Genomic DNA, 22345 nt, shown 5'->3' on the forward strand with positions numbered 1-22345 from the left:
ACAATTAGCAAATTCTTGAATTGATGCCCTGTCTATATAGTACTTTTGCTAATGTTAATCATTTGCTTGTTTTAGCTTAATCTGGTTCCTTAAAGTCATTATGTCTGGGGGCAAATGAAAACATTCATTAATTGGAACCTAAGTTTGAATTTCATAGTAGGGATGCCAACAAGGTCAATACTTTTTTATATTATTATAACCAATGAAAGATAAATGAATGAAAAATGATTATTAAGCAAACTTATAAGTAGAAGCTCCAAGTGCTGGAGATACAAAAACAAAAATAAATATAGCCTCGAATGTTAAGGAGCTAATAAAAGAGATAATAATACTTAAGCTAAAAAAAAATAATAAAACCTCCAACTAATATTTTCCATCACAGAAGAATAAACAGAAACTCAATTCAAATAAATAGGGTTTTTTGGGGTTTTTTTGGACTTTAGTCAGTGCTGGGTAAAGCATCCATGTACGTTCACACATAGACCCTTGGCATTGTTTTGTACAATGTGAAATGGGCCCTTCGGGTCATTCATATGATAATAACTGTTATTCCATTTCTTACCTTTTATCCATTAGAGTTGATGCTTGGTTCAGCTCGCTATTTGCAATAAAGTTTCTGATTTCAGAGAAATATGAGTCCTCTTTTTCATCTAAAAGTGCATGGTTGTCTGATTCTGAGTTGGGGGAGGAAGCGCTGGTCCCAAGGTGATTCGTAATGACTCCCGCGTGCTGGCTCACTGAGAAGGAATCATGGGTGGAGAAGGAGAGCAGTGAGGAACAATAGCCTTCATTACTCTGGCTGTCCTGGAGGTTCAGAATCAGCCAAGACCCAGCCCAGCAAATCTGGGGCCAACCGTGGAAGCAGCGCTGACCGCAAACTTAGGGTGTTTCTTTTTGAATATTTGGAAAAATCTCAGATTTTATGTTTTAATTTAATGAAAATACTTTCCTGGTCTGAACAATAGTATTCTTATGCGATCGATCTACTCACACCCTCTTTGCCATTTTCCTCTTTGCCTCTACTTCCCTCTATTCCTGGCTGAGCTCGAGGGCCATCTTTGACATGAAGACACCATGTTTTTTGTGACCTCTCCAGTTCCTGCAATTACTTTAATGGACTCGTTATGTATTTCATATTTTTTTAAACCAATAATCTTTAGTTCTATAGTCTTAAATATCTGTTAGTTGTTAATCTTAGATATCATAGGATCATAGATTTAGAGGTAAAAGGGAACTTAGAGGTCACTCAGGACAATCCCTTCATTTCACAAATGAGGAAACTGAGGCTCAGTGTGAGCCTTCCTGTTTGAGAGGAAAAGTGACTTTTCCATTGTCTCACACATAAATGAATGGAAGGACTAGAACTCAGGTTTTCTGATTCCAGAACCAGTATTTTTTTTCATTGTCTAAGATGCAATGTGGTTTATGGAGAGAGAGATGGTTTTGGAGATCTAGATTCAATTTCTGATTGTGAGCCGTTCTGGATGTGTGACCTTGAACATATCATTTGATTCCTCAGTGATCTAGACCAGTGGTTCTCAACATCTAGAGAATGCCGGAGGGTCTTTGAAACCCTTTCAGAGGGTCTACAGATTCAAAATTAGTTTTTATTTCTAATATGGTAAACACCTATAAACATAACCCACAGAAACAAAATCTCTTTGGACAGATACTCAATAATTTGTAATAGTATAAAGATACTGAGAACAAAAGTTTGAGAAACACTGCTCTAGAACAGGATTTCTTTTTCCACTGATGACACCCTTTTGCCTGAGAAATTTTTATGTAAATAGGTATACAAATCAAATATTTACTACTAATAAATCATAATTTCACAACCCCCCAATTCAGTTACAAGACCTCTTTTGGGGTTGTGATCTTCCGTTTTAGAAGTGGGGCAACAGGGCCCTAATATTGTTATTTGCAGAGGAGGTGCTGACCTGCATTAATGAAGGGAATTTCTTCATGGGAAAATTTCCCTATTTCAATAAAATCATTGGTTTAGTCTCTATTTCATATTTAATTTTATATATATATATATATACTATAATTTGCATATATATGTGTTCTCTTTGACAGAATGCAAGATTCTTGGGAGCAGGGACAACTTTATTTTTGTCTCCCTCCATCCCTAGAATGGAGCTCAGTGACTGGCACACAGTGGGCCTGCTTATTTTGTTTCTCCCTTCCCTCTTTCCCTCTCCTCTCCTCTCTAACTTTTTTCTTCCTCTTTCCATATTTGTCTTTTTTTTTCCTTCTGATACTCTGAGTGTATAGGACTATAGCAGACTGGGTTTCCTGTTTTTTGTATGTCTCTTGAACTTAGAATGGCCAGAAATGTAAAAACCATTCTAAGGGCTTAGGACATACAAAAACAGGTACAGGGCTGGGTTTGTCCTGTGGGCTAACCCTTGTTCTAGATAGCTAGGTGAATAATGTGCTCGACTTGGAGTCAGGAAGACCTCAGACATTTAGTAGCTGTGTGACCTTGGGTGACTCACTTAACCCTGCTTACCTCAGTTTCCCCATCTGTAAGAATGAGTTAAAGAAGGAAATGGCAAACAACTCCTGGGTCTTGGCCCAGAAAACCCCAAATAGAATCACAGAGAGTGAGACATGACTCAAAAATGAGAGGAGATGGCCCAATAGTCGGTCTACCTGGAACGTTCTCGTGTTCATGCTTCTTCAGGTGTCTGTCCAAGTTGGTCTGTTGTCCAAAACACCGATTACACAGGTGACATTTAAAAGGCTTCTCCTTGTTGTGGATATTTCTCACGTGCCGCTGGAGATTGGAGGAAATGCTGAATGACCGGTCGCAGTATTTACACCTGCAAGACACAGCCCAAGACCCATGAGTGGAGGGGGAGAGAATAAATGCCCTCATTAAACGGCAGACTCCATGAAAGTAGGCAGACCCTGCAGCCCAAGCTCCAAAGACTCAGGGGGAAGGGACTCCAGAAGCACCCAGTTATTACACTTATCCAATGAATGGGAAAGCATTTTGTAGTGCACCATACAAGTGGGAAACATCCAGGTGGCTCAGTGGGTAGAGCCTTGGACATGGAGTCAGGGGATACCGTGGTTGAAATCCAGCTCAAATTCTTCCTAGCTATGGGACTCTAGTCTTAACCTCTGTTTGCCTCAGTTTACTCATCTGTAAAATGGAGAGAATAACTGTACCTATCTCCCAGAGTTGTGAGAATTGAATGAGGAATGGATTACTATCTAGCTGAGTGATCCCAACCAAATGCTCAGCTCTTATGGCTCTCTCTCTCTTGGATCTCCAGACCTGCTTCTGTCAGCCTGTGCACGGAGTGAAGGCCCACGGCTCCCCCAGTCTGGCTGGGACTCAGAGTTAGGGTCCTTCTGAAGAGCCTGGAAACCGTTGTAGTGCCGTAGGAGGTCTGAAGAGGGCAGCAGAGAGCCATGCAAAAGATATAGGCTGAAGCTCTCTCACTGAACCTGGGAGAGGGCTCAGAAACTCAGGAGGATGGAGAGCTGGGAGGAGCCTTAGAGATCCACTGCTAAGGGACCACTTCTAGAGCTGAGAAATCCAGAAAATCCTCGCCCAGTGGCCTGGCTGTCAGGACACCCGGGTTCCTCAGCTACCTGAGGAGGGTCCCTGCTGGGCTTTGTAACTCAGTCTAGAGGGGATCTAAGAGGCCATCCAGCCCTTCATTTTATAGATGGGGAAACTGGAGCCAGGGAGGTAAGGGAGGCCCACATAGCACATGAGCACCTGAGGCAGGATCTGAAACCACTGCCAAACAAAGATGGAGCCTTCCTGGGACTAGTTCTCATCCGATGACAATTGGCAACTTCCACGGATGATGGCACATTAATCATGCTTTTGCTCTCAAGGCTTTTTATTAAGCAGTTAGCAGTGTGCAGTCTCATTGCCTTTGCCATGTAAGACACACAAGGACTGTTTCCCCCATTTTTCAGAAGGGAAAGCTGAGGGCCAGAGATCTTGGCAGATAAATAGGTAGTAGATAGATGGAGAGAGAGATAGGTAGACAAAGTATATAGAGAAGTAGATAGAGGATAAATAGATGAAGATATAGGTGGATAGACAGAGGAGAGATAGATAGGTAGAGAGATAGAGGCAAGATCGATGTTTAGAGAGATAAGTGCATAGATAGATGCTAGCAGATAAATAGATGGATGGATGGATGAATAGGCAGATATTTCTAGACAAACAAGTAGATAGGCAAGGAAAAACAGAAAAGAGATATTGTAAACAACAACCCTTCCTTCCTTCCTTCCTTCCTTCCTTCCTTCCTTGGTTGAAAAATGCTGACAGAATAAGTAAATTTTTTTTGTTTGGGGGATTTCAAGAATGTGGGGGAATATCTAACAATCAAGCAACAAGCATTTATTAAGCAATCACCATGTGCCAGATGCTGAGCTGTGTGTTGGGGGTACAACAGCAAAGAATGAAACAGTCCCTCCCTTCAAGGGCTTACCTTTTGTAAGAGGACACAGACTGTGTCTTATACATTCTCTGAGAGGTGCATAGGTAAGTGTGGCAGCAGAAATATAAAACAGACTCAAGGCACTTGGGGAGAGAGGACAGTAGCTGGGCTAGAGGGGAATCGGGAAAGGCTCCAAGCAGAACATGGTTCTGGAGCTGAGTGTCCTTGGAGGAAGAGAGATCCCATTGGATAGAAAAGGGAGTCGGTTCTAGGCGGCCAATGGGAGGCAGGGGAGTGGCAGATGGAATACTGTGGGGATGGGGTGGGTTGACTGGACCACAGAGTGCAGGAAGGTGTACAATACATGATAAGGTTGGAAAGTAAGGTAGAGGCCAGGCTGTAAAGGTCTTTACAAGCCAAACAGCAGTTTATATTTGATCAGAAAGCTCAGAGAGAGCCTTTGAGTATAGAAACGACACGGTCAGATCTCTGCCTTAGTAAAGTAATGTTGGCAGCTTGTGGAAAATATATGGACAGTGGAGAGCCTGGAGGCAGGGAGGACAATTGGGAGGCTATTTGTAAGAGTCCAGGTGAGAGGTCAGAACTAGGTAGTGGCTGTGGGAGGGGAGAGAAGAGAAGGAATATATCAGAATGTTGTGGAGGTAGAAAAGGCACTTTTTGGTACTGATTGTCTAGATGGGGCAAGGGACAGTAAGGGCTCTTGGATACCAGGGAGCTTCCGTCATTGGGACAATCCCTCCATTGAGGTAGGATACAGTTACCTGCCTTAGCTTAGTGACTAACTTATGGTAGGCACTGAATAAATGCTTGGTGACTTCGCAATAAGGGAATTAATGACTGGCTCAGGCTGACACAGGCAGTCAAACTGGAACCAGAGTCTACTGCTCCCAGCAACTAAGACCCCTGCACAATCCAGACCCTCTTAGGACATGGGCTGGGTTCTTCCGTGGCTGTGTCCATCTGACAGACCCAACTCTGGTTCAGGATGGCTGTGGATCCCTTAAGGAAGTGTGGTCCTGGAAAGCATCCACCAGTCTGGGGGGGACTCTGCTCAGCCCATCAGCAATTCTGTTGGGTGTTTTCCCTAAGACAGCAAGAATTCCCTTTGGCAGGGAGGGAGGGATGGCTGAAGTCTGAGGCTATTAGGTGCCACATGCACGCACCTTCCAGATGTGTTACAGCTGTGCCTAGGATTTGATCTCAGCAACATAAGCCCATTATTTGGGGAAAAACAGGGAGAGCTTTATGAAACACCCTTCCGAGATGCTTATAGTTTCCATGTTCCCCCCTCTGAATGTTGCTCAGTAAAGTCGAGAAGGTTTGGAGACTCACAGAAGACCGACTGAAAGGGGGAGGTGTGATTTATACTGGGAGTCATTTTGACCCTGAGGTCATTTTGTCCATTCCTCTGCCTCTAGAAGCAATACATCTACTCCACTGCAGAGAAATGAGATTTTGTTTTCTCCTCAAATTCCTGCTGAGGTTTCTGATGGAGACTCCATGTCATTCTAGTTTCACAAATTCCACAGACAGGTTTGAATCCATCCTTCCTTCCTTGCTTCCTTCCTTCCTTCCTTCCTTCCTTCCTTCCTTGCTTCCTTCCTTCCTTCCTTCCTTCCTTGCTTCCTTCCTTCCTTCCTTCCTTCCTTCCTTCCTTCCTTCCTTCCTTCCTTCCTTCCTTCCTTCCTTCTTTCCTTCCTTCCTTCCTTCCTTCCTTTTCTGCCTCCCTCTCTCCTTCATTTCTTCCTCTTTCCTTTCTTCCCTCTCTCTTTCCTTTTTTCCTTCCTTTTTTCCTTCCTTCCTTCCTTCCTTCCTTCTTTCTTTCCCTCCTTATTTTCTTGGTTGAAAAGTGCTGTCTCCTGCTTAAACTATGAACTATGAGGATCCAGGGTCAGACACGAGAAGTGGATCACAGACTTGTTAAAATAAAAATGGGAAACAGAGGGGCTTGTGAAAGGCACTCTATCTCAAGCCTCTGGGGTCAAGAAAGGGCAAGAAGAGGGAGCCTGCATTAAATTTGGCCTCCAAAGGCCCAGATACTACATCTCTCCTGGTTTTAATCTAAATAAATGACCCAGGCATAGACGCTGACTTAAAATTTAGGGGAGCAGTGAACAGAGGGGCTGCCGGGAAGTATGACTTTTCTGGCAGCTGGGATTTGCTTTGTGAATTGACTGACAAATGGCTAGTGGAATTTATTGTGGAGCAGTCAAAAATAATACAGCACTAAGCTCCAAAAGCTAATAAGCCAGAGCAAACAGTGAATAGCAATGAGCTATAACGGAAGGACATTCAGAAGGACCTTGGAATAATCAGAGACATCTTTAAAGAACAGCTCCAGGAAATGGGGAGCCACTTTCAAAGGGCAGCAAATGGGATGGGGAAGGCAGATAAAGAAGGAAGCCACCCACTGCAGGTCTGAAGGAAGGTCACTGGTGGCAAGGCTGATCTGGGCTAAAGGTCCTGGGGCCCCTGGCCCTTCCTAGCACTTAGAATGAGGACACTGATCCTGCTGGCTCCATGTTGGTGCGAGGGAGATGAGAATGATTGCAGATGGGTAGGGCGAGGGAGGGATTTTTAAAAGGAAAGGAGAAAGAAAGAGTGAAGGAAGGAGGAAAGAGGTGGGGAGAAAGGGAAAGAAAAGAGAAAAGGAAGGGAAGAAGAAGGAAGGAGAGGAAGAAAAGAGGAAGAAAGACTAGGAGAGGGAAAACAATGATGATGATGATGAAGATAATGGAACTGAAGAGATGGAGAACTGGTCTCAAAGCCAGGAAGAATTGGTACAAGTCCCATCTTCAAGGGGGTCAGCTAGGTGTCAAAGTGGATAATGTATGGGGCTTTCGGTCATCTCACTGAGTTCAAATCCAGCCTCAGACACTCATTCTCTAAGGGGGTGATCTTGGACAAGGCACTTCACACAGTTTGCCTCAGTTTCCTCATCTGTAAAATAAGCTGGAGAAGAAAATGGCAAACTAATCCAGGTTTTCTGGCAAGAAAACCCCAGATGGGGCCATGAGGAGTCGGACATGACTAATAATGGCTTAACAACAATGTCAACAACCCACCTTTGACACATAATGGCTTCCCAGCCCTGTGGAAATAACTCACCTTCTCAGTTGACTAGGCCATTGAGGTCAAATTCAGATAGAAACAGGGGTCACTAACTTGTACACAGAGATCCCTGTGAGCACACAGTGCCCTAGATAACCACATATCAATAGGATCTGTTTATTGTATTTATTCTGCTAACTACTTCTTAGATACCTAGCTGGGGCGGCTTTGCTCTAGGCAACTCTAGCTGCAGGGAGGGGACTGGCCTCCATTGAAAGAGGGAGTCTCCTCATTGGGGGTTCTATACATTATTACCATCACAGATTCAATCCATTTTACTCTTGCTGTTGCTACTCTCACTATTCCCATTCAAACTTTATTCCAATAAACATTTATTAAGCACCTACTGTGTGCTAAGCCCTGGAGATACAGTAAATAAAAAGACAGTCCCAGACCTCAAGAAGCTTATAATCTAAAAGAGAAAACAAACAAAAGAAGGCAAGAAAGGGAGAGTAGCATTGTTACTATTAGCTAACATTTAAATAATACTACTATACTAACTAACACTACTAGTTAGTTAGTACTAATACCACTGTACTAAGTGCTTTCCAAGTACTCTCATTTGATCCTCATCACAACTCTGAAAGGTAGGTTCTGTTATTATACCCACTTTACAGATGAGGCAACTGAGGCAAACAGGCTCAGTGATTTCCCTAAAGTCAGACAGCTAGTAAGTGTCTAAGGCTAGATTTGAACTCAAGTTTCCTAATTCTGAACCCAGTGCTCTATTCACTGTTCCCCCTAGTTGCCCATAATGATGATATTTCTAATAACTGTCATTTGTACTTGGGTATACTCGTTTAGTCTCATAACAATCTTCTGGAGTAGGTGCTATTGTTTACTTTCCCCATTTCACAGATGAGAAAACAGAGGTCAGGGAATGGCGGTGATATAGTGCTTGGTTCTACATTTTCTGCCTGGTATCTTAGGGGTGCCATTTAATTTCTCCAAGGTCTCAGTTTTCTTCTCTGTAAAATGGGGGAGGTACTAGGAGAAATAATTTCTAAGCTTCCTTTCAGTTCAGAAACTTGTTTTTTCCTGGCCTGTTTCCCTAGATGGCCTCTGAGGTCCCTTCTAGCTGCAGTTCTAAGATGTAAGCCTAAGGAAAAATGAAAGAAAGGAGAAAGAAAGCGAGCAAGAGGGAGAAGGTTAGACTGGAAAGCATCCCTGAGCCATCAGCTGAGCTTGATTACAAAAATAAAAATCCACCCGCAGGAGGACCATTTAAAAGAGGTCCCACACAGACTTCAGCTGTGTGCTAAATGCCCACTCTGCTCGGAGGTTTCAGCTTAATGCAGATTACAGGGCCAAAGCTCCTGAAAGGAAATGAAAGAAAAACAAACCCCGAACAGATGCCGAGGAGCGGTCCGTCCCCCTATGTGGAACTACGGCGGATCCAGCCAACAGCCTGGCAGAGGTTGGAACCCCGGGTATAATTTCCAAGTCATGCAGTTGGCGTATTCCTGATGCTAACCTCCCAGAATGCTTGGGAGAAGCCCATCTCCTCCCTCCTTCCTGGGTCAGATTTTATGTCTAAGGGTGAGGTTATGGGGTTTTGCAAAATAGCTCTTCTTAATGACTGAGGAGAGGAGAGCCCTTAACATCAGAGATGCTCCGTAGAATTTCAGAGTGAGCTAAATCGCTTTTGACCTTCCAGGGAATGGCATTAGGAGAATTAAACAGTTATCTCCCTCTACCCCGACCTTGCTTCTCAATTCTCTTTGAGAGAAAGAGCAGAATTTATGATGTCAAAGGATCTGGATTCAAATCCCACCTTCAATTCTTACTTTGGATAAATTCCCTAAGCTTTCTGACCTTCATTTTCCTTACCTGGAGAATGAAGGGGAAAAAAATGGAGGTCTTTCCTAATTCTAAATCTAGTGTCCTAGTGCTAGACGTGGAGATATGGGTTCAAATTATGCCTCACGTACTTATTAACTGTGTGAACCTGGATGGATAACTTTCTGAGTCTCAGTTTCTTTCTTTGTAAAAAAGCACTAACAATGGCACTGACCCCTATGGGGTTTTTTATTGTGAGACTTCCAGGTGTCAAGCTTTAAAACAATATAGAAACATGAAGCTGGCTTTTTCTCTTTTTGTTTTGTTTTTTACTATTTGAAATATTTGAAAAATGCTGAACATTTTTCATAATAAAGGGAGAGGGTTTAAAAAAGAAGATGGTAAAATATTAATCTGAGTATTTCAGCAAGATGAAATAGCTTCTTGATAAAATATATCCCTCCCCCTCAAATAATGTCTTTGTCTCTATTTTTTTTTTTTTTTTGGCAAGGCAATTGGGGTTAAATGACTTGGCCATGGTCACATAGCTAGGCAGTGTTAAGCGTCTGAGGCTAGATTTGAATTCATATCCTTCTGACTTTAGGACTAATATTCTATCCACTGCTCCATCTAGCTGCCTCTTGCTCCTTCTTTTTGCCTTTGAACCCTCTTTTTTGATTAAAGCTTTTTATTTTCAAAATAGATACATGGATAATTACCCACATACACCCTTACAAAATCTTGTGTTCTAAATTTTTTTCCTCCCCTCCCCTAGACAGCCAGTAATCCAATATGTGGACAGCCAGTAATCCAATATGTGTTAAACAAGTCCTTGCCCCTTCTTTATAGTCTCTGTAGTATTCTACGTAAAGATCGGATCACAACATTTGTACCAAATACTGGATCTGTTTGCAGGTTCAGATTCTAGCTTGACTTCCTGAACTTTGGGACTTTGGGCAGTCACATAATTCCTTGATTTAATAAGATGCCTACCTTGCCAACTCTGCACTAATTACTGGGGAGACAAAGAAAAACAGTGCATACCCTCAAAGGTTGTATATTCCATTAACAAAACCAACACATGTAGACGTATATTGATATAAAATATATCAGTTTGCATATACAGTTGCATATAATCGTATACAAAATATATTGGGCAAAATATGTATATCCTGTTGGAGAAAACATGATAAGTAGCTCAATGAAATAATATACGTAAAGTACTTTGCCGGCCTTAGGTTTATATCAATGTTAGTGATCATTATTGCATATAAAATATATTAGGTAAACTATGTACATCCTATTGGAAAAAAAACCCACGATAAATAGATCAATGAAATAATATACATAAAACACTTTGCCGGCCTTAAATTTATATCAATGGTAGTGATCATTATTGTACACAAAATATATTAGGTAAAATAAGTACATCCTATTGGAGAAAACAAGATAAGTAGATTAATGAAATAAGATACCTAAAGCATTCTGCCAGCCTTAGATTTATATCAATAAATTTATAAATCAATTTATATTAAATCATCATTATTATTAATGTTAAGAAACAAGGTAATTTGCAGAGCACTAAAAACTCGATCAACAATCATTTATTAAGCAGATATACAAGCAGATATAAAAGGAGGAGGCTAAGGTTCAGAGATGCAGCAGAGAAGAAGGGAGGACATTGTAGACTCATGTTGCAAAATCGGATTTGAATCCACATCCTTCCTAACTTCAGATTCCTTGCTTTTTTCCATTACGGTACAATGTTTCTCAGATGAAGCCAGGATTTGCAAAAGCAAAAACACAAGCTCAGAAAACTTCCCAACCAATTATTGTATCCTTAGTTGGATGTCACAATTTGGAGGGAGCAAAAGAAATCAATGATCATTAAGTTCTTCTAGAAACCCGGTCTTGGTTCTCTGGGGGACTATTTCAGCTAAACACCATGCAGAAGCAAGCTCTCTATTACAGGAAAAACACCCGGCTCATTTTGTGGGAGAAGAACAAATCAAATCGATCTTTTCTTCCCCTAACCTTCGTTAAGCTGTGGGTCTCCCTTTTTTTGGAAGGGAGGGAAAAGCTTCAACAAGCGATTGGTGACTAATCATGAGCTTTCATTGATCACGGGAAGAGCAAAGCAAGGATCGCAGCAATCTGGAGAGACATATTGTGGACCACATGCGCATGATTCACAGGGAGAAGAGAGGAGCGTTTGTGAGGGGTGAGAGTCAACAGTCACACAAGGCTCCATCAGCACAATTTAACCTTTCTCCCAAGGTACCGAGGACTTCAGAGAGGGGCCAGATGTCTTAATTCAATTAGCATGCAAATAACTAATCAGCATGCATTTATCAAATGGCTCCTATACCACATGCTGGAGAAACAAGGGCAAAAATGAACAGGTCCTTATAGGGTGGAAAGAGGCTGGATTGGCCATCAGAAGACCTGGATTCAAATCATTTATTCCCTAGGTAATGGGAGTGAAATGACTTTCCCTATTGAATCCTCTTCTATAAAATAAAATAGTAGATGCTTCCAAGATCCTTTCCAGCTCCAAGTCTGTGATTCTCAAGGATGGATTGCTCTTATCAAAGAACCTCTCACCAAGTGACTATTATTGTTGAGAAGTATCCAACTTTATAAACAAAGGGAAGTAGAAATGGAAAGGGGATAGCATCAGAAAAAGGGGAAAGGGGGATAAAAAGAGGGAAGTAACATCTCATGAAGAGGCAAAGGAAACCTATCATATCTAAGGGAATTTAGAGAGGGGGAGGAACATTGTGTGAGATGTACCCAACTTTTCATGATCTCATTTTAGGATTTTCTTGGCAGAGATACTGGGATGATTTGCCATTTCCTTCTTCAGTTCATTTTACAGATGAGGAAACTGAGGCAAGCAGGGTGAAGGGACTTGCCAAATGTCACCCAGCTAGGAAGGGTTTGAGGTCAGATTTGAACTCAGGAAGATGAAGCTTACTAAGTCCAGGCCTGGCGCCTAACTTAGGGTGTTATACATTGTTAGGTTTTTCTTATTAGGGAGGCAGCTAACTGCTGTAGATTCGCATGGGAGATTCACAGTCAGAGATTCGGAGTTCAAATTGTGGCACTTCCTACCTAAGTGACCTTGGGAAGGGAAGGGAAGCTTGTTTCTTTATAAAATAAAGATATTGGAGCTCTGAGATCCTTTCTAGCTCTACAACGCTATGAAATTATGTGATACTAAAGTTCACCTTCCCTAGGCAAGAAATTGGTATCTCAATAGTGGCAATACTTTAAGTCAAAAATGACTCTAATGGGGGAATTTCAGCTCTATCACTAAGTCAATGGATGCTTAATCTGGCTATACATACAAAATACTCTCTGTAGAAAAAAAAAAGCAAACAAAATAAATTGGATTCACCCATAAAAATGACCACCTCTCTCTCCCTCAGCTTTTTTTTCTTCCTTTTTTTTCCCTGAAGCAACTGGAGTTAAGTGACTTGCCCAGGGTCACAGCTAGGATGTGTTAAGTGTCTGAGACCAGATTTGAACTCAGGTCCTCCTGACTTCAGCATCTCCCCCAGCTTCTTTGCAGAGGTGGGAGCTACAGACATAGAACCAAGCATATAGCATTAGATTTTTTCTAATATGTTGGTTAATTTGGTTGATTTATTTCCCCCTACTTTTTTATTCTTTGTTAGAAAGGATGACTCTCTTTGAAAGGAAAGAAGAAGGGTTACATTGGGACATGTCAGTAATTTAAAAACAAATGTATCCACAACAATGTATTTATATTTGAAAAAAACAGCCTTGTCTGGAATAGGAAAATGCCTTACCTGTATGGCTGCTCCCCAGTATGTGTTCGAAGGTGTCGAGTGAGATTTGCTGATCGAGGGAAGATCTTACCACAGTACCTGGGGGAATGAACATATCGCCACCTTTAGATTCTCCATATACCATAAAAATCCCATTTGTGTAAGCTCTGGTGAGATCCTTTTGATGTGGCCATTTCCTAGGATCTCATTTCCAAATTTAAAATTACTCATCCATCCATGGAGGGTACCATTGCAATGTATGGATAATCCCCAATAGCCAATAATTCTCAAATGTTTTCCAAATGGATTAAAAATGCATTTTATTCTTTCTCCAGCCTCCTTCCTCACCTCCCAAAAGACCTCCCAAAAGACCTCTTACTGCTTAAGCTAAATCAGTGACCACAATGGGCCACTTGAGGTATTATTCCACTTTAAGATGTCTTTACCCTAGCCAGAAATCACCCTTTCTAACCTCCTCAAACTACTTATGAAGTGGTGAGGGACACAAAACAGCATTTTGGGGATTCTGCAGTGTTCCACTAATCGTTAATTTCATTAGAACCATACCTAGGGTAGAACAACTGGATCTCTGTGCCAGGGGCATTTAAAGGATACTGATGGCATTTGCAATCTGGAGCAACAAAGGAACAATGGATCCCACCCCAAGTTCTCTACTCTACCTCTTAACTCCTTTCCCTGGCCACCATCCCTTTGTATTTGAGAGCTCACTCATTAGATTATAAACTTCTTGAGACCGAAGATTGTACCACTTTTGAAATTGGGTCTCTATCATTCCCACTCAATACAACACCCACTCAATAAATGCCTTTCGTGTCTACATGGACTCCCTTTACTATATCTCTCAATGTTATAGGTTCTCTGCCCACTGGGATAAATTTAAGGGGATAGGATTTAGGTCATATATTCCAAGTGTATTTTCTGCTGCCTGGTCCAGAATTTAAAAAAAAAAAAAAAGGTCAGTGATCGCTCAACTTTGCATCTTCAGATTGTTTCATGAGATCTTGTCGTAACCAAACAGGAAAAATAGGAAACAAATGGGATACCTGAGTCCTTGAGAGGGTAAGGGGTGTCAAGATTTTAACCCTTATCCTTTGACTCCTAGAGCCAGAGCTTGTTCACACGGGGAAACACTTTGGACACAAAGATCCATCATCAACAGTGCACTTTTGGATCTTTATCATATATTTAGAAGTTGGGAAGGGATTGTTTTAAGCCACTTCTGCTTTCTACCTGGTTTCCAAGTGGATAATGACACTCTCCTTATCAGAATGGAAGCATCCTGAGGATAAGAATAGTTTGATTTTTATCTGTGTCCCCCATGCATGGCATATAGTTGACACTTAATAAATGCTTATTGAATTTAATCAAGAGGAAATCCAATAATTCAGGGTATGGGTATAGAATAGGGTATCTGTTCTTCTGAGTGCCAGACTTTCACCAAGGAACCTAAGGGTTACTGGAAGAGCCCAGACCAATCAAGGGTCCAGAAGTCGACCCAAAAAGATATCAGAGAGAATGCTTTAAATGATCCTAGAAAAAACTGCTTCTGTGAAATGTGGAACTGGTTTCCAGAATGTCTTCCCTTAATCCTTCTGATGGATGCCCCATGACTTGGCCAACCTGAAAGTTACCTGCACGTGTAACGTTCTTTGCCCTTCCGGAGTATGGGGTCTGACAGCGTTGGGGGCGGGGACCTAAAACTGAAGGGATGGTGGGGGAGGGGCTGCAGGGAGCTTCCTGTGTCCGTCTTCATGCCCGCAAAGCCCTCCAGCTTCTCCGTCATGGTTTCAATGGCTGACATCTGCTCTCACACAAAAAAGAAATGATGTTAGGAAGAAGGGAACTAGCCATCAAGAAGAGCTAAGTTCAGGTTCTGCCTCTGATGCTTACTATGAGGCCTTAACTCCTTAACCTTAGTTTTGCCAAAAAATAAAATGGAAATAATAATATCTTTAATACCTTTCTCAGAGGGGATTCTCAGATCAGTTAACATAGGAAGGATGCTTTGAACTTAAAGTATGACCCAAATGCTAATTGTTAGTATGTGGGTCACACTGCTTTCTCAAATGTTTGACCTTGTACAGCATGGGATTGTAGAAAGAACAATGGTTCAGGAAGAAAGGGTGGAAGGTTAAAAAGATCTCGGGGTTACTTGGCTTTGGAAAAGATCTGTGGTGAGGGCTGCAGATGGGATGAGATGGATCTGAGATTGAATCCTGGCTTTTCCAGGTATTACACATGTGGTAGGGCAACTCACTTATCTCTCTGGGAGAACAAAGACTTCTCTTTCTTTCTTTCCTTCCTCTCTCCTTTCCTTTCCTTTTCCCCTTCCCTTCCTTTCCTTCTTCCTTTCCTTTCCATTCCATTCCTTCCTTCCTTCTTTCTTTCTTTCCATCTATTCCTATCTCTCTTTCCCTCTCTCTTCCCCTCTTTATCCCTTCTTCTTCCTTCCTCTTTTTCTGTCAATCTCTGTCTCTGTCTCTCTGTCTCTGTCCCTGTCTCTGTCTTTATCTCTGTCTCTTTCTGTCTGTCTCTGTTTCTCTTTTTGGTGAGAGACTGGATCATAGCATCATAGCTCTAAGAACTAGAAGGAACCTCTGAAGAAAGACTACTAAAGAAAATGAAAAAAAATCAGCTCCAATCTGCACTCAGAGTTCATCAGTCCTCTCTCTGGAGGTGGAAAGCATTTTCCATCAAGAGTCCTTCAGAATTGTCTTGGATCATTGTATTGATTAGAGTAGCTAAGATCTTTCACTGTTTGACAACCACTCTAAACAAACTTTAAAAAGAGTGAGAGAACAGGAAATCAAGCATCCCCTTTCTTCTCCTCCTCCCAACTCCTGATCTTGGTCTTTTCTTTTGGATTCAGGTCCCTTCTTTAAGAGATATAAAGTAAGAAACATTTAGCCCTAGCCACTCAAAAAGATTCTTTCACCACTGGTAGCAAAGCTTTTGGCTCATTGATAGCAAAGCTTTTGGCTGTAGCTGCCCATCACCTAACAAAACCCAGGCACTCAGGTGCCCAAGCTGGAGACCTTTGTCAGAACACCTGGAGAGGCCCTTTCTTATTCCTGGTGCCAGCCCTGCTTAGAGATAGCAGCTGGCAAGGAAGCCGAGGGCTTTTAAAAACAGGGCTTAAATAGAGGCCACAGCCTGTCCTGGGGAGAGAAGCATATTTTGCTTTTAGGGAACCACTGACTAGCTATAATTTTAAAAAATACTGAGGAGAAAAGAAAGAAAACAGGAAGAAGAAACAGAAGAAGAAAAGAAAATAGAGGGAGAAGAAGGAAGAGAAAATGGAGGGAGGAAGAAGAAGAAGGTAGAAGACTGAAAAAGAAGAGATGGAGAAGAAAGGAGGGGAAAGGAGGAAAAAGGGGGGAAGAAAAGTAGGAGAAAGGGGAGGTAGAAAAAGAGGGGGGAAAGAGAAAGAAGAAGAAGATAAGGAATAAGAAGAGGTTGAAACAGAGGAAGAGTAAGGTAAGGAGGGAGGAGAAAATCAAAAAGAGGCATTAATGGGCCAGAGTTTAATCTCAGCGATCATCCTGGTGCTTGGGATCTTGTTGGGAGGTGTATCAAGGACAGGTGGTGCTGGACAGTCCCTTTCCCAGTGACTCCTGTGAGCTGGCTCCATCTTTGGACTCTCTTTGCATCTGAATTTCCTTCCCTCTAAAATGAAAAGCTGGGACTAGATGGTTCTAAGGTCACCTCCATTCTCACTCTATGGCCTCTCCTTGGGTCTGTCCATTGGACATAATGATTACATTGCTCCACTTGGGAGGCAGGAAGACTTGGATTCAAATAGTGCTTTAGATTCTTACTAACTATTCGACCTTGGGCTAGCTGCCCAATCTCTCTCAGACTCAGTTTCCTCATCTGCAAAATAGGAACAATAAGAGAACCTGCTTTATGAGGTAATCATGAGAATCGAATGAGATGATATCAGCCAAGTCACTCACAGCACTATAGAAATGCTGGCTATTATCGCCATTCTCTCCCTGCCAAATTTTCTTGTTTTCTCATGGAAGAAAGCTGGCGCACCAAGCCGGGTGGGCCTTCTCAGCAGGTCTAGTGGGCAGACAGGGTCCCCTCTGCCTGCCGCTCCACCTGGAGCAGCCACATCTCGAGAAGGACCCCTTTTGGGCACAATAGGGTTATTTCATTCCCTTGGTGGGGATAAATTTCCAGCTTTCAGATCGGTTTCCTCCAGAGAGTGACTTACTGTACTTTGTAAATGGTATCAGTGACCAGGTGGCTTCTGACTGCTTGCCATCCCCACCCTCAGCCCTCTTGATGGAATAAGTTATTGGCAATCACCAGCTTCCAAATCCCTCTCCTTCCCGTCCCCCACCCGCAGCCCACCTCCAACATGGGGAGGCGACGGGAGCGAGGGTGGGGGGAGGTTTCTTTCGAGGGCCAGGACTCACCCACTCCCGAAGTTCTCATTGTCTGAACAATGAGAGCTCTCCCACCCTCCTGTGCCTGGGTCCACTCTTGAGAGTTTCTCACCGGCTCCCCGGTCCCAGACCGATCCTCTCTATCCTATTCCCAACAGGAACTCCTCGCCATTCTCCCTGACACAAACACAGGATGTGCCTGGCTGGCTGGTCTGCTTTTTCCAGCCCATTCGGAGGAAAATCAGGGGAAGTTATTAACCAAACTCTCTGGGTCCAGAGAAACAATAAGGGACAACAAGTTTAGATGTGAACAGGGGCTGGGCCCAGGTTTCACAAACCAAAGGGTTATTTATCCAAGGTGGGAAACTGCTATAAAAAGGGAACAATAGGTCCTGGCCCACAAGAGGGCCTCTGGGGCAGGTCTCAGGGAGGAAGGTACATCGGGAAAAGGAGCCAGGTCAAGTCAGTGAGGATTTATTAAGTTCTTACTAAGTCCTTTGCCTTAATCACTGAATGGGTGTTGCCTCAGTCAAACTGAGATCTTAGCTTAAAAAGCCCAAGTCTCCCATCGCATCTGGGGCCTTCTCCAGTCCTCCTGATCTATGTCTGGCCACTGGACCCAGAATGTCCTGGAGGGGAAAGGAAGGCAGGTGACCTTGTACCACCCTCCCTCACTTAAATCCAGTTCACTTGCATATCACGGCATGACCCCCCTGACATGCTCCTCTTCCAGAGCTAAGGACAAACAACAAAAGGGAGAAGATAGCAAAGATGGAGGATTTGGATTTCTGACTTAAAATCTTGCCACTGCAGATAAATATCTGTAAAAGGCCTGTAAAAGCCAAAAAAGGTCCAGTACGGGGTTAGGCACATAGTAGGGAATTAATGAAGAGGTGCGATGTGTATTGATGGCAATTTATTGTCTTACGTTAGACACAGGAGGGCCTCTGTTAAGGGGCTATGGGCACCCACTTGGTTTGTGGGTAAGTTTGGATTTTTGCAAATCTTTTTGGAAGAGGGAAGAAATTGCCATATTTATGGCATATATAAACTATATCGGATTGTTTACTGTCTCAGGGAGGACAAAGAAGGGAGAATAGAATTTAGAATTCATCATTTTTTTAAATGTTAAAAATTGTTTTAATATGTAATTGGAGAAAATATTATTTAAAGAAAAAAAACTGCTGAAGGGCCAAAGTCTAGTGGAAATAGGCTCAGATCCTTCCATGTTACTAAGCATGTTAAAGCCAAGACACATAATACAATCATCATTCTCTAGCTGAAAGATGCTTTAAAGATCATTCCATCCAACTTTTCTTATTTTCCAGATGAGGAAACTGAGGCTCAGGAAGGACGGATGATTTGACCAATGTCACATAGAGGCTTTGATGCTAAACCCAGTGTTCTTTCCTCTCCATCTGCCATTGTCTTCCCCAGAAAAGAATAAAACTGTCTAGTTTGGTGTGGATCACCCAAAGGAGAATGGACTCTCTTTAGAGAGACTTTTTAAAAGAGTCAGAGAAACAGAAAATCTGAATTTTTCAGCAGAGCAGAGGAAGGTAACAAGGATAGTGGGGAGAGTATGAAATGCAGATTCAGAAGACCTGGGTTCTCCTCCTGTCTCTTTCATTGATTTGGGGCCTCTGTTTTCATAGCTGCACAATAGGGATGATAAGACCTGTCCTAATTTCTTTACCAGGAAATGATACAATATAAAACCTTATAAAAATATACATATAAAAAATAATTGGCAGACTGGCTTATTATTTTGGGCAACAAACAAACAACCCCCCCAAAAATTAGAAAAAATATTTTTTGGCTAGATATGTACAATTCTTCTAAACATATTTCCATTTCTGGCATCCTGTGCAAGAAAAATCAGATCAAAAGGGAAAAAACCACGAGGAAGGAAAAAACAAGCAAACAAACGACAACAAAAAGGTTAAAAGTCTCCATAGTTCTCTCTCTAGATGTGGATGGCATTTTCCTTCCTAAGTCTATTAGAATTTAGGCTTATTATTATTGGTAATAGTGATGATGAAAAGGATGATGATAGTTTATGTTCAGAGATTAGAACCCATTTAGGCTCAGCCAGTCTCCCAGATCCTCCCTCTGCTTGCCAGTGGTTTTACCTGGGGGTGAAACAGCAGAGGAGATGGGCGCAGATACTTCTCCTTTAGGGCTCCCACAGGGTCAGTCACCTTCCGCTTCTCCACCCTGCTGGACAACAATACAGAGGGTTACATATACCCTACAGGGCCATAAAGTCTATTGAAATCCATTTAATAAATAGCCCACTGAGTTGGAAGCCAGTCAACCAACGTGTCTGAAAAATACAGGATGGAGCCTGTCAAAAGAATCACCTTCCCAAAGCATCCCTCTTCTGTCCTTCATTTCCTTGCTCAAGAACTATCAATGGCTCCCTACTTCCTAAATGTTTAGAAGACTAAATTTCAGATCTAGAACTCATGTGTTCTAGTAGCTAAGAGGCCATTTTCTTATCTGCAAATGTGTCTAAATAATACCAGTAGTACTTTACAATGTCACCATGAGGCTCAGGGCAGATTGTGTAAGTAAATAGTACTTTGAAATTTTTCAAGTGCTATTTAAATGAGTGGTTATTATTACTATTTGGGATTCAGGACTCTCATTATCTTCCTGGTATAACCAGCTTTATCTCCCTTCCTTTGCTGCTTAAGGTTATGCATCTAAAAGGGACCACAGAACCCAGTTAATCAAAACCTCTCATTTTCTAGAAGAGAAAGCTTATTTGTCTGAGTCCTATAGACAGTAAGATGAAATTTGAGCCCCCTCCTCTGATTCCAAATTCAGTGTTCTCCACCCTGCCTAATTTCTATGTGCCTTGGGATGGAATCAGGCTGTTCTGTAGAACTGCCCCACTCAGTCATGCTTCCTTATTCCCATCTTCCTGCCGTCCTGGAGGCTGCTCCCCTCTCCAGAATGCCCTTCTCCAGCCCCTCTGCCTATCCCAATCCCACCCATCCTGTAAGCTCTCCCTTCCCACCTTCTCCAGGAAGCCTTCCCTGATCTTTCCAATGCTTATGGATCTCATGGAATCACAGAACGTGCAAGCTAAGAAAGAGCTTAGAAACCATCTGTTCCTAAATCCTTGTTTTCTTCCTTCTTTGATTTTTCTGCCTTTAAAGTCTATGCAGCCTACTTTAATATTTAAATAGTCTGTTCAGTATTGGTGTGTATGGATGAGGTGTCCCCGAAGTCTCAGTGGCAGCCACAAGAGTCTTGTCTTCTGCACTTAACAGAGTCCCATGAGGACAGGGACTACTTATCTGAAGGTACTTCCAGTGTGTGGCAATAAAGAAGTTGTGATTCCTCTGGGATAAAGTCCAGGTAAGACCCCAATCAGCATGTTCAGTTTGTGATGCCACATTCGAGGAAGGACATTGGCAAGATGGAGAAGGCAAAGAATAACTGGACGGTTAAGAATCTTGAGTCTGTGCCATGTAATGATCAAATGAAGGAAATGGGGGTGTTTAAATGAGAGAGAAGACTTAGGGGTGGGGGTGGGGGTAGAACAGGGTTGCTGTTTTAAATATCTGAAGCCTTCTGGAAAGGAAAAAGAATGAAGTTTCTTCAGCTTGACCCCAGAAGGCAAAAACAGGAGCAACTGGGGAAATTTGTTAATCAATATAATAATAACAATAATTAGCATTTATAGCATGACTTAAGTCTGCAAAGCACTTTATAAGTATTTCATTAGATCTTCACAGTACAGTTAATATGTCATAATGATAATAATTTCTTCCATTTCTATAGCATATTGAGGGAAATATATGTATATATAATAATGTGTAAATATATGTATGATAGAATATGTGTATATTAGAAATATAATTTGTTACATATGATACATCTTATTATTGCATTATGTATTATATATAATGAATTCTTATTTATTCTTATATATCTATATATATAGATTCTTATTATGTATTATCATATATAATGCATTCTCATATATCATATATAGTGTATTGTTATGATATATTCTTAAGTACTCTATATAATGCCTTCCTATATATTATATATGACATTCTTATTATATATTCTTATATATCATATATTGTCCATTATTGTATACTTTTATATATTATATAGAATACATTCTTATATATGTTTATAGCTATATAATGCATGCTTACATATTATTTTATATCATATGTGATGCATTCTTATATATAATATGTAATGCATTTTAAAATATGTATATTAAAACTATATATTATATAGAATACATTCTTATATGTGTTTATATCTATATAATGCATGCTTACATATTATTTTATATCATATATGATGCATTCTTCTTAAATATGTATATTAACTTTATATATTATAAATAACATATTCTTAATATGTTCTATATAATGTATGCTTATATATTATATATAATATATTCTCTCTATATACATACACACACACTATATGTATGTCTATAAATGCACTCTTCTCACAACCACCCTCTGTAGGAGATAATAATAAAAGTATTATCACCCCAGTTTTACATATGAGGCTCAGAGAGTTAAGTGGCTTGTCTAGGGACACACAGACTGGAAAGTGTTGGAGCTGTTCCTTGGTGGCTGACTAGACTATAAGCTCCCTGAAGGCAGCAGCAGATTTTTTTTTTTTTAATTCCCACCCAGCTAGCCTTTAGTGTGCTGGGTGCTCTGTAAGCTTTCAATAAAACGCTGCTGCTGATGGATGGCCTGTCTGACCTTCTGAGGTCATCTCTCCAATTTCCCTGCCTCTAGGCAGAGCTCACCTAAATCAT

At 41.5% G+C, this 22345-nt stretch overlaps 1 protein-coding gene across 1 annotated transcript in view; it reads right to left on the reverse strand.

Moving 5' to 3' along the window:
* The window catches only part of PRDM16 (PR/SET domain 16), a 111299-nt gene that overhangs the window by 12781 nt on the left and 76173 nt on the right, over positions 1-22345 (reverse strand). Inside the window, exons 9-13 of the mRNA XM_031961567.1 lie at positions 19668-19752; positions 14773-14942; positions 13142-13219; positions 2659-2828; positions 563-737 (exon numbers count right to left, since the gene is read on the reverse strand). Of these exons, the coding sequence (XP_031817427.1) occupies positions 563-737; positions 2659-2828; positions 13142-13219; positions 14773-14942; positions 19668-19752 (678 nt within the window). The remainder of the gene's footprint in view (positions 1-562; positions 738-2658; positions 2829-13141; positions 13220-14772; positions 14943-19667; positions 19753-22345) is intronic.

Source organism: Sarcophilus harrisii, chromosome 3 (assembly GCF_902635505.1).
Source record: "Sarcophilus harrisii chromosome 3, mSarHar1.11, whole genome shotgun sequence".
NCBI lineage: Eukaryota > Metazoa > Chordata > Mammalia > Dasyuromorphia > Dasyuridae > Sarcophilus > Sarcophilus harrisii.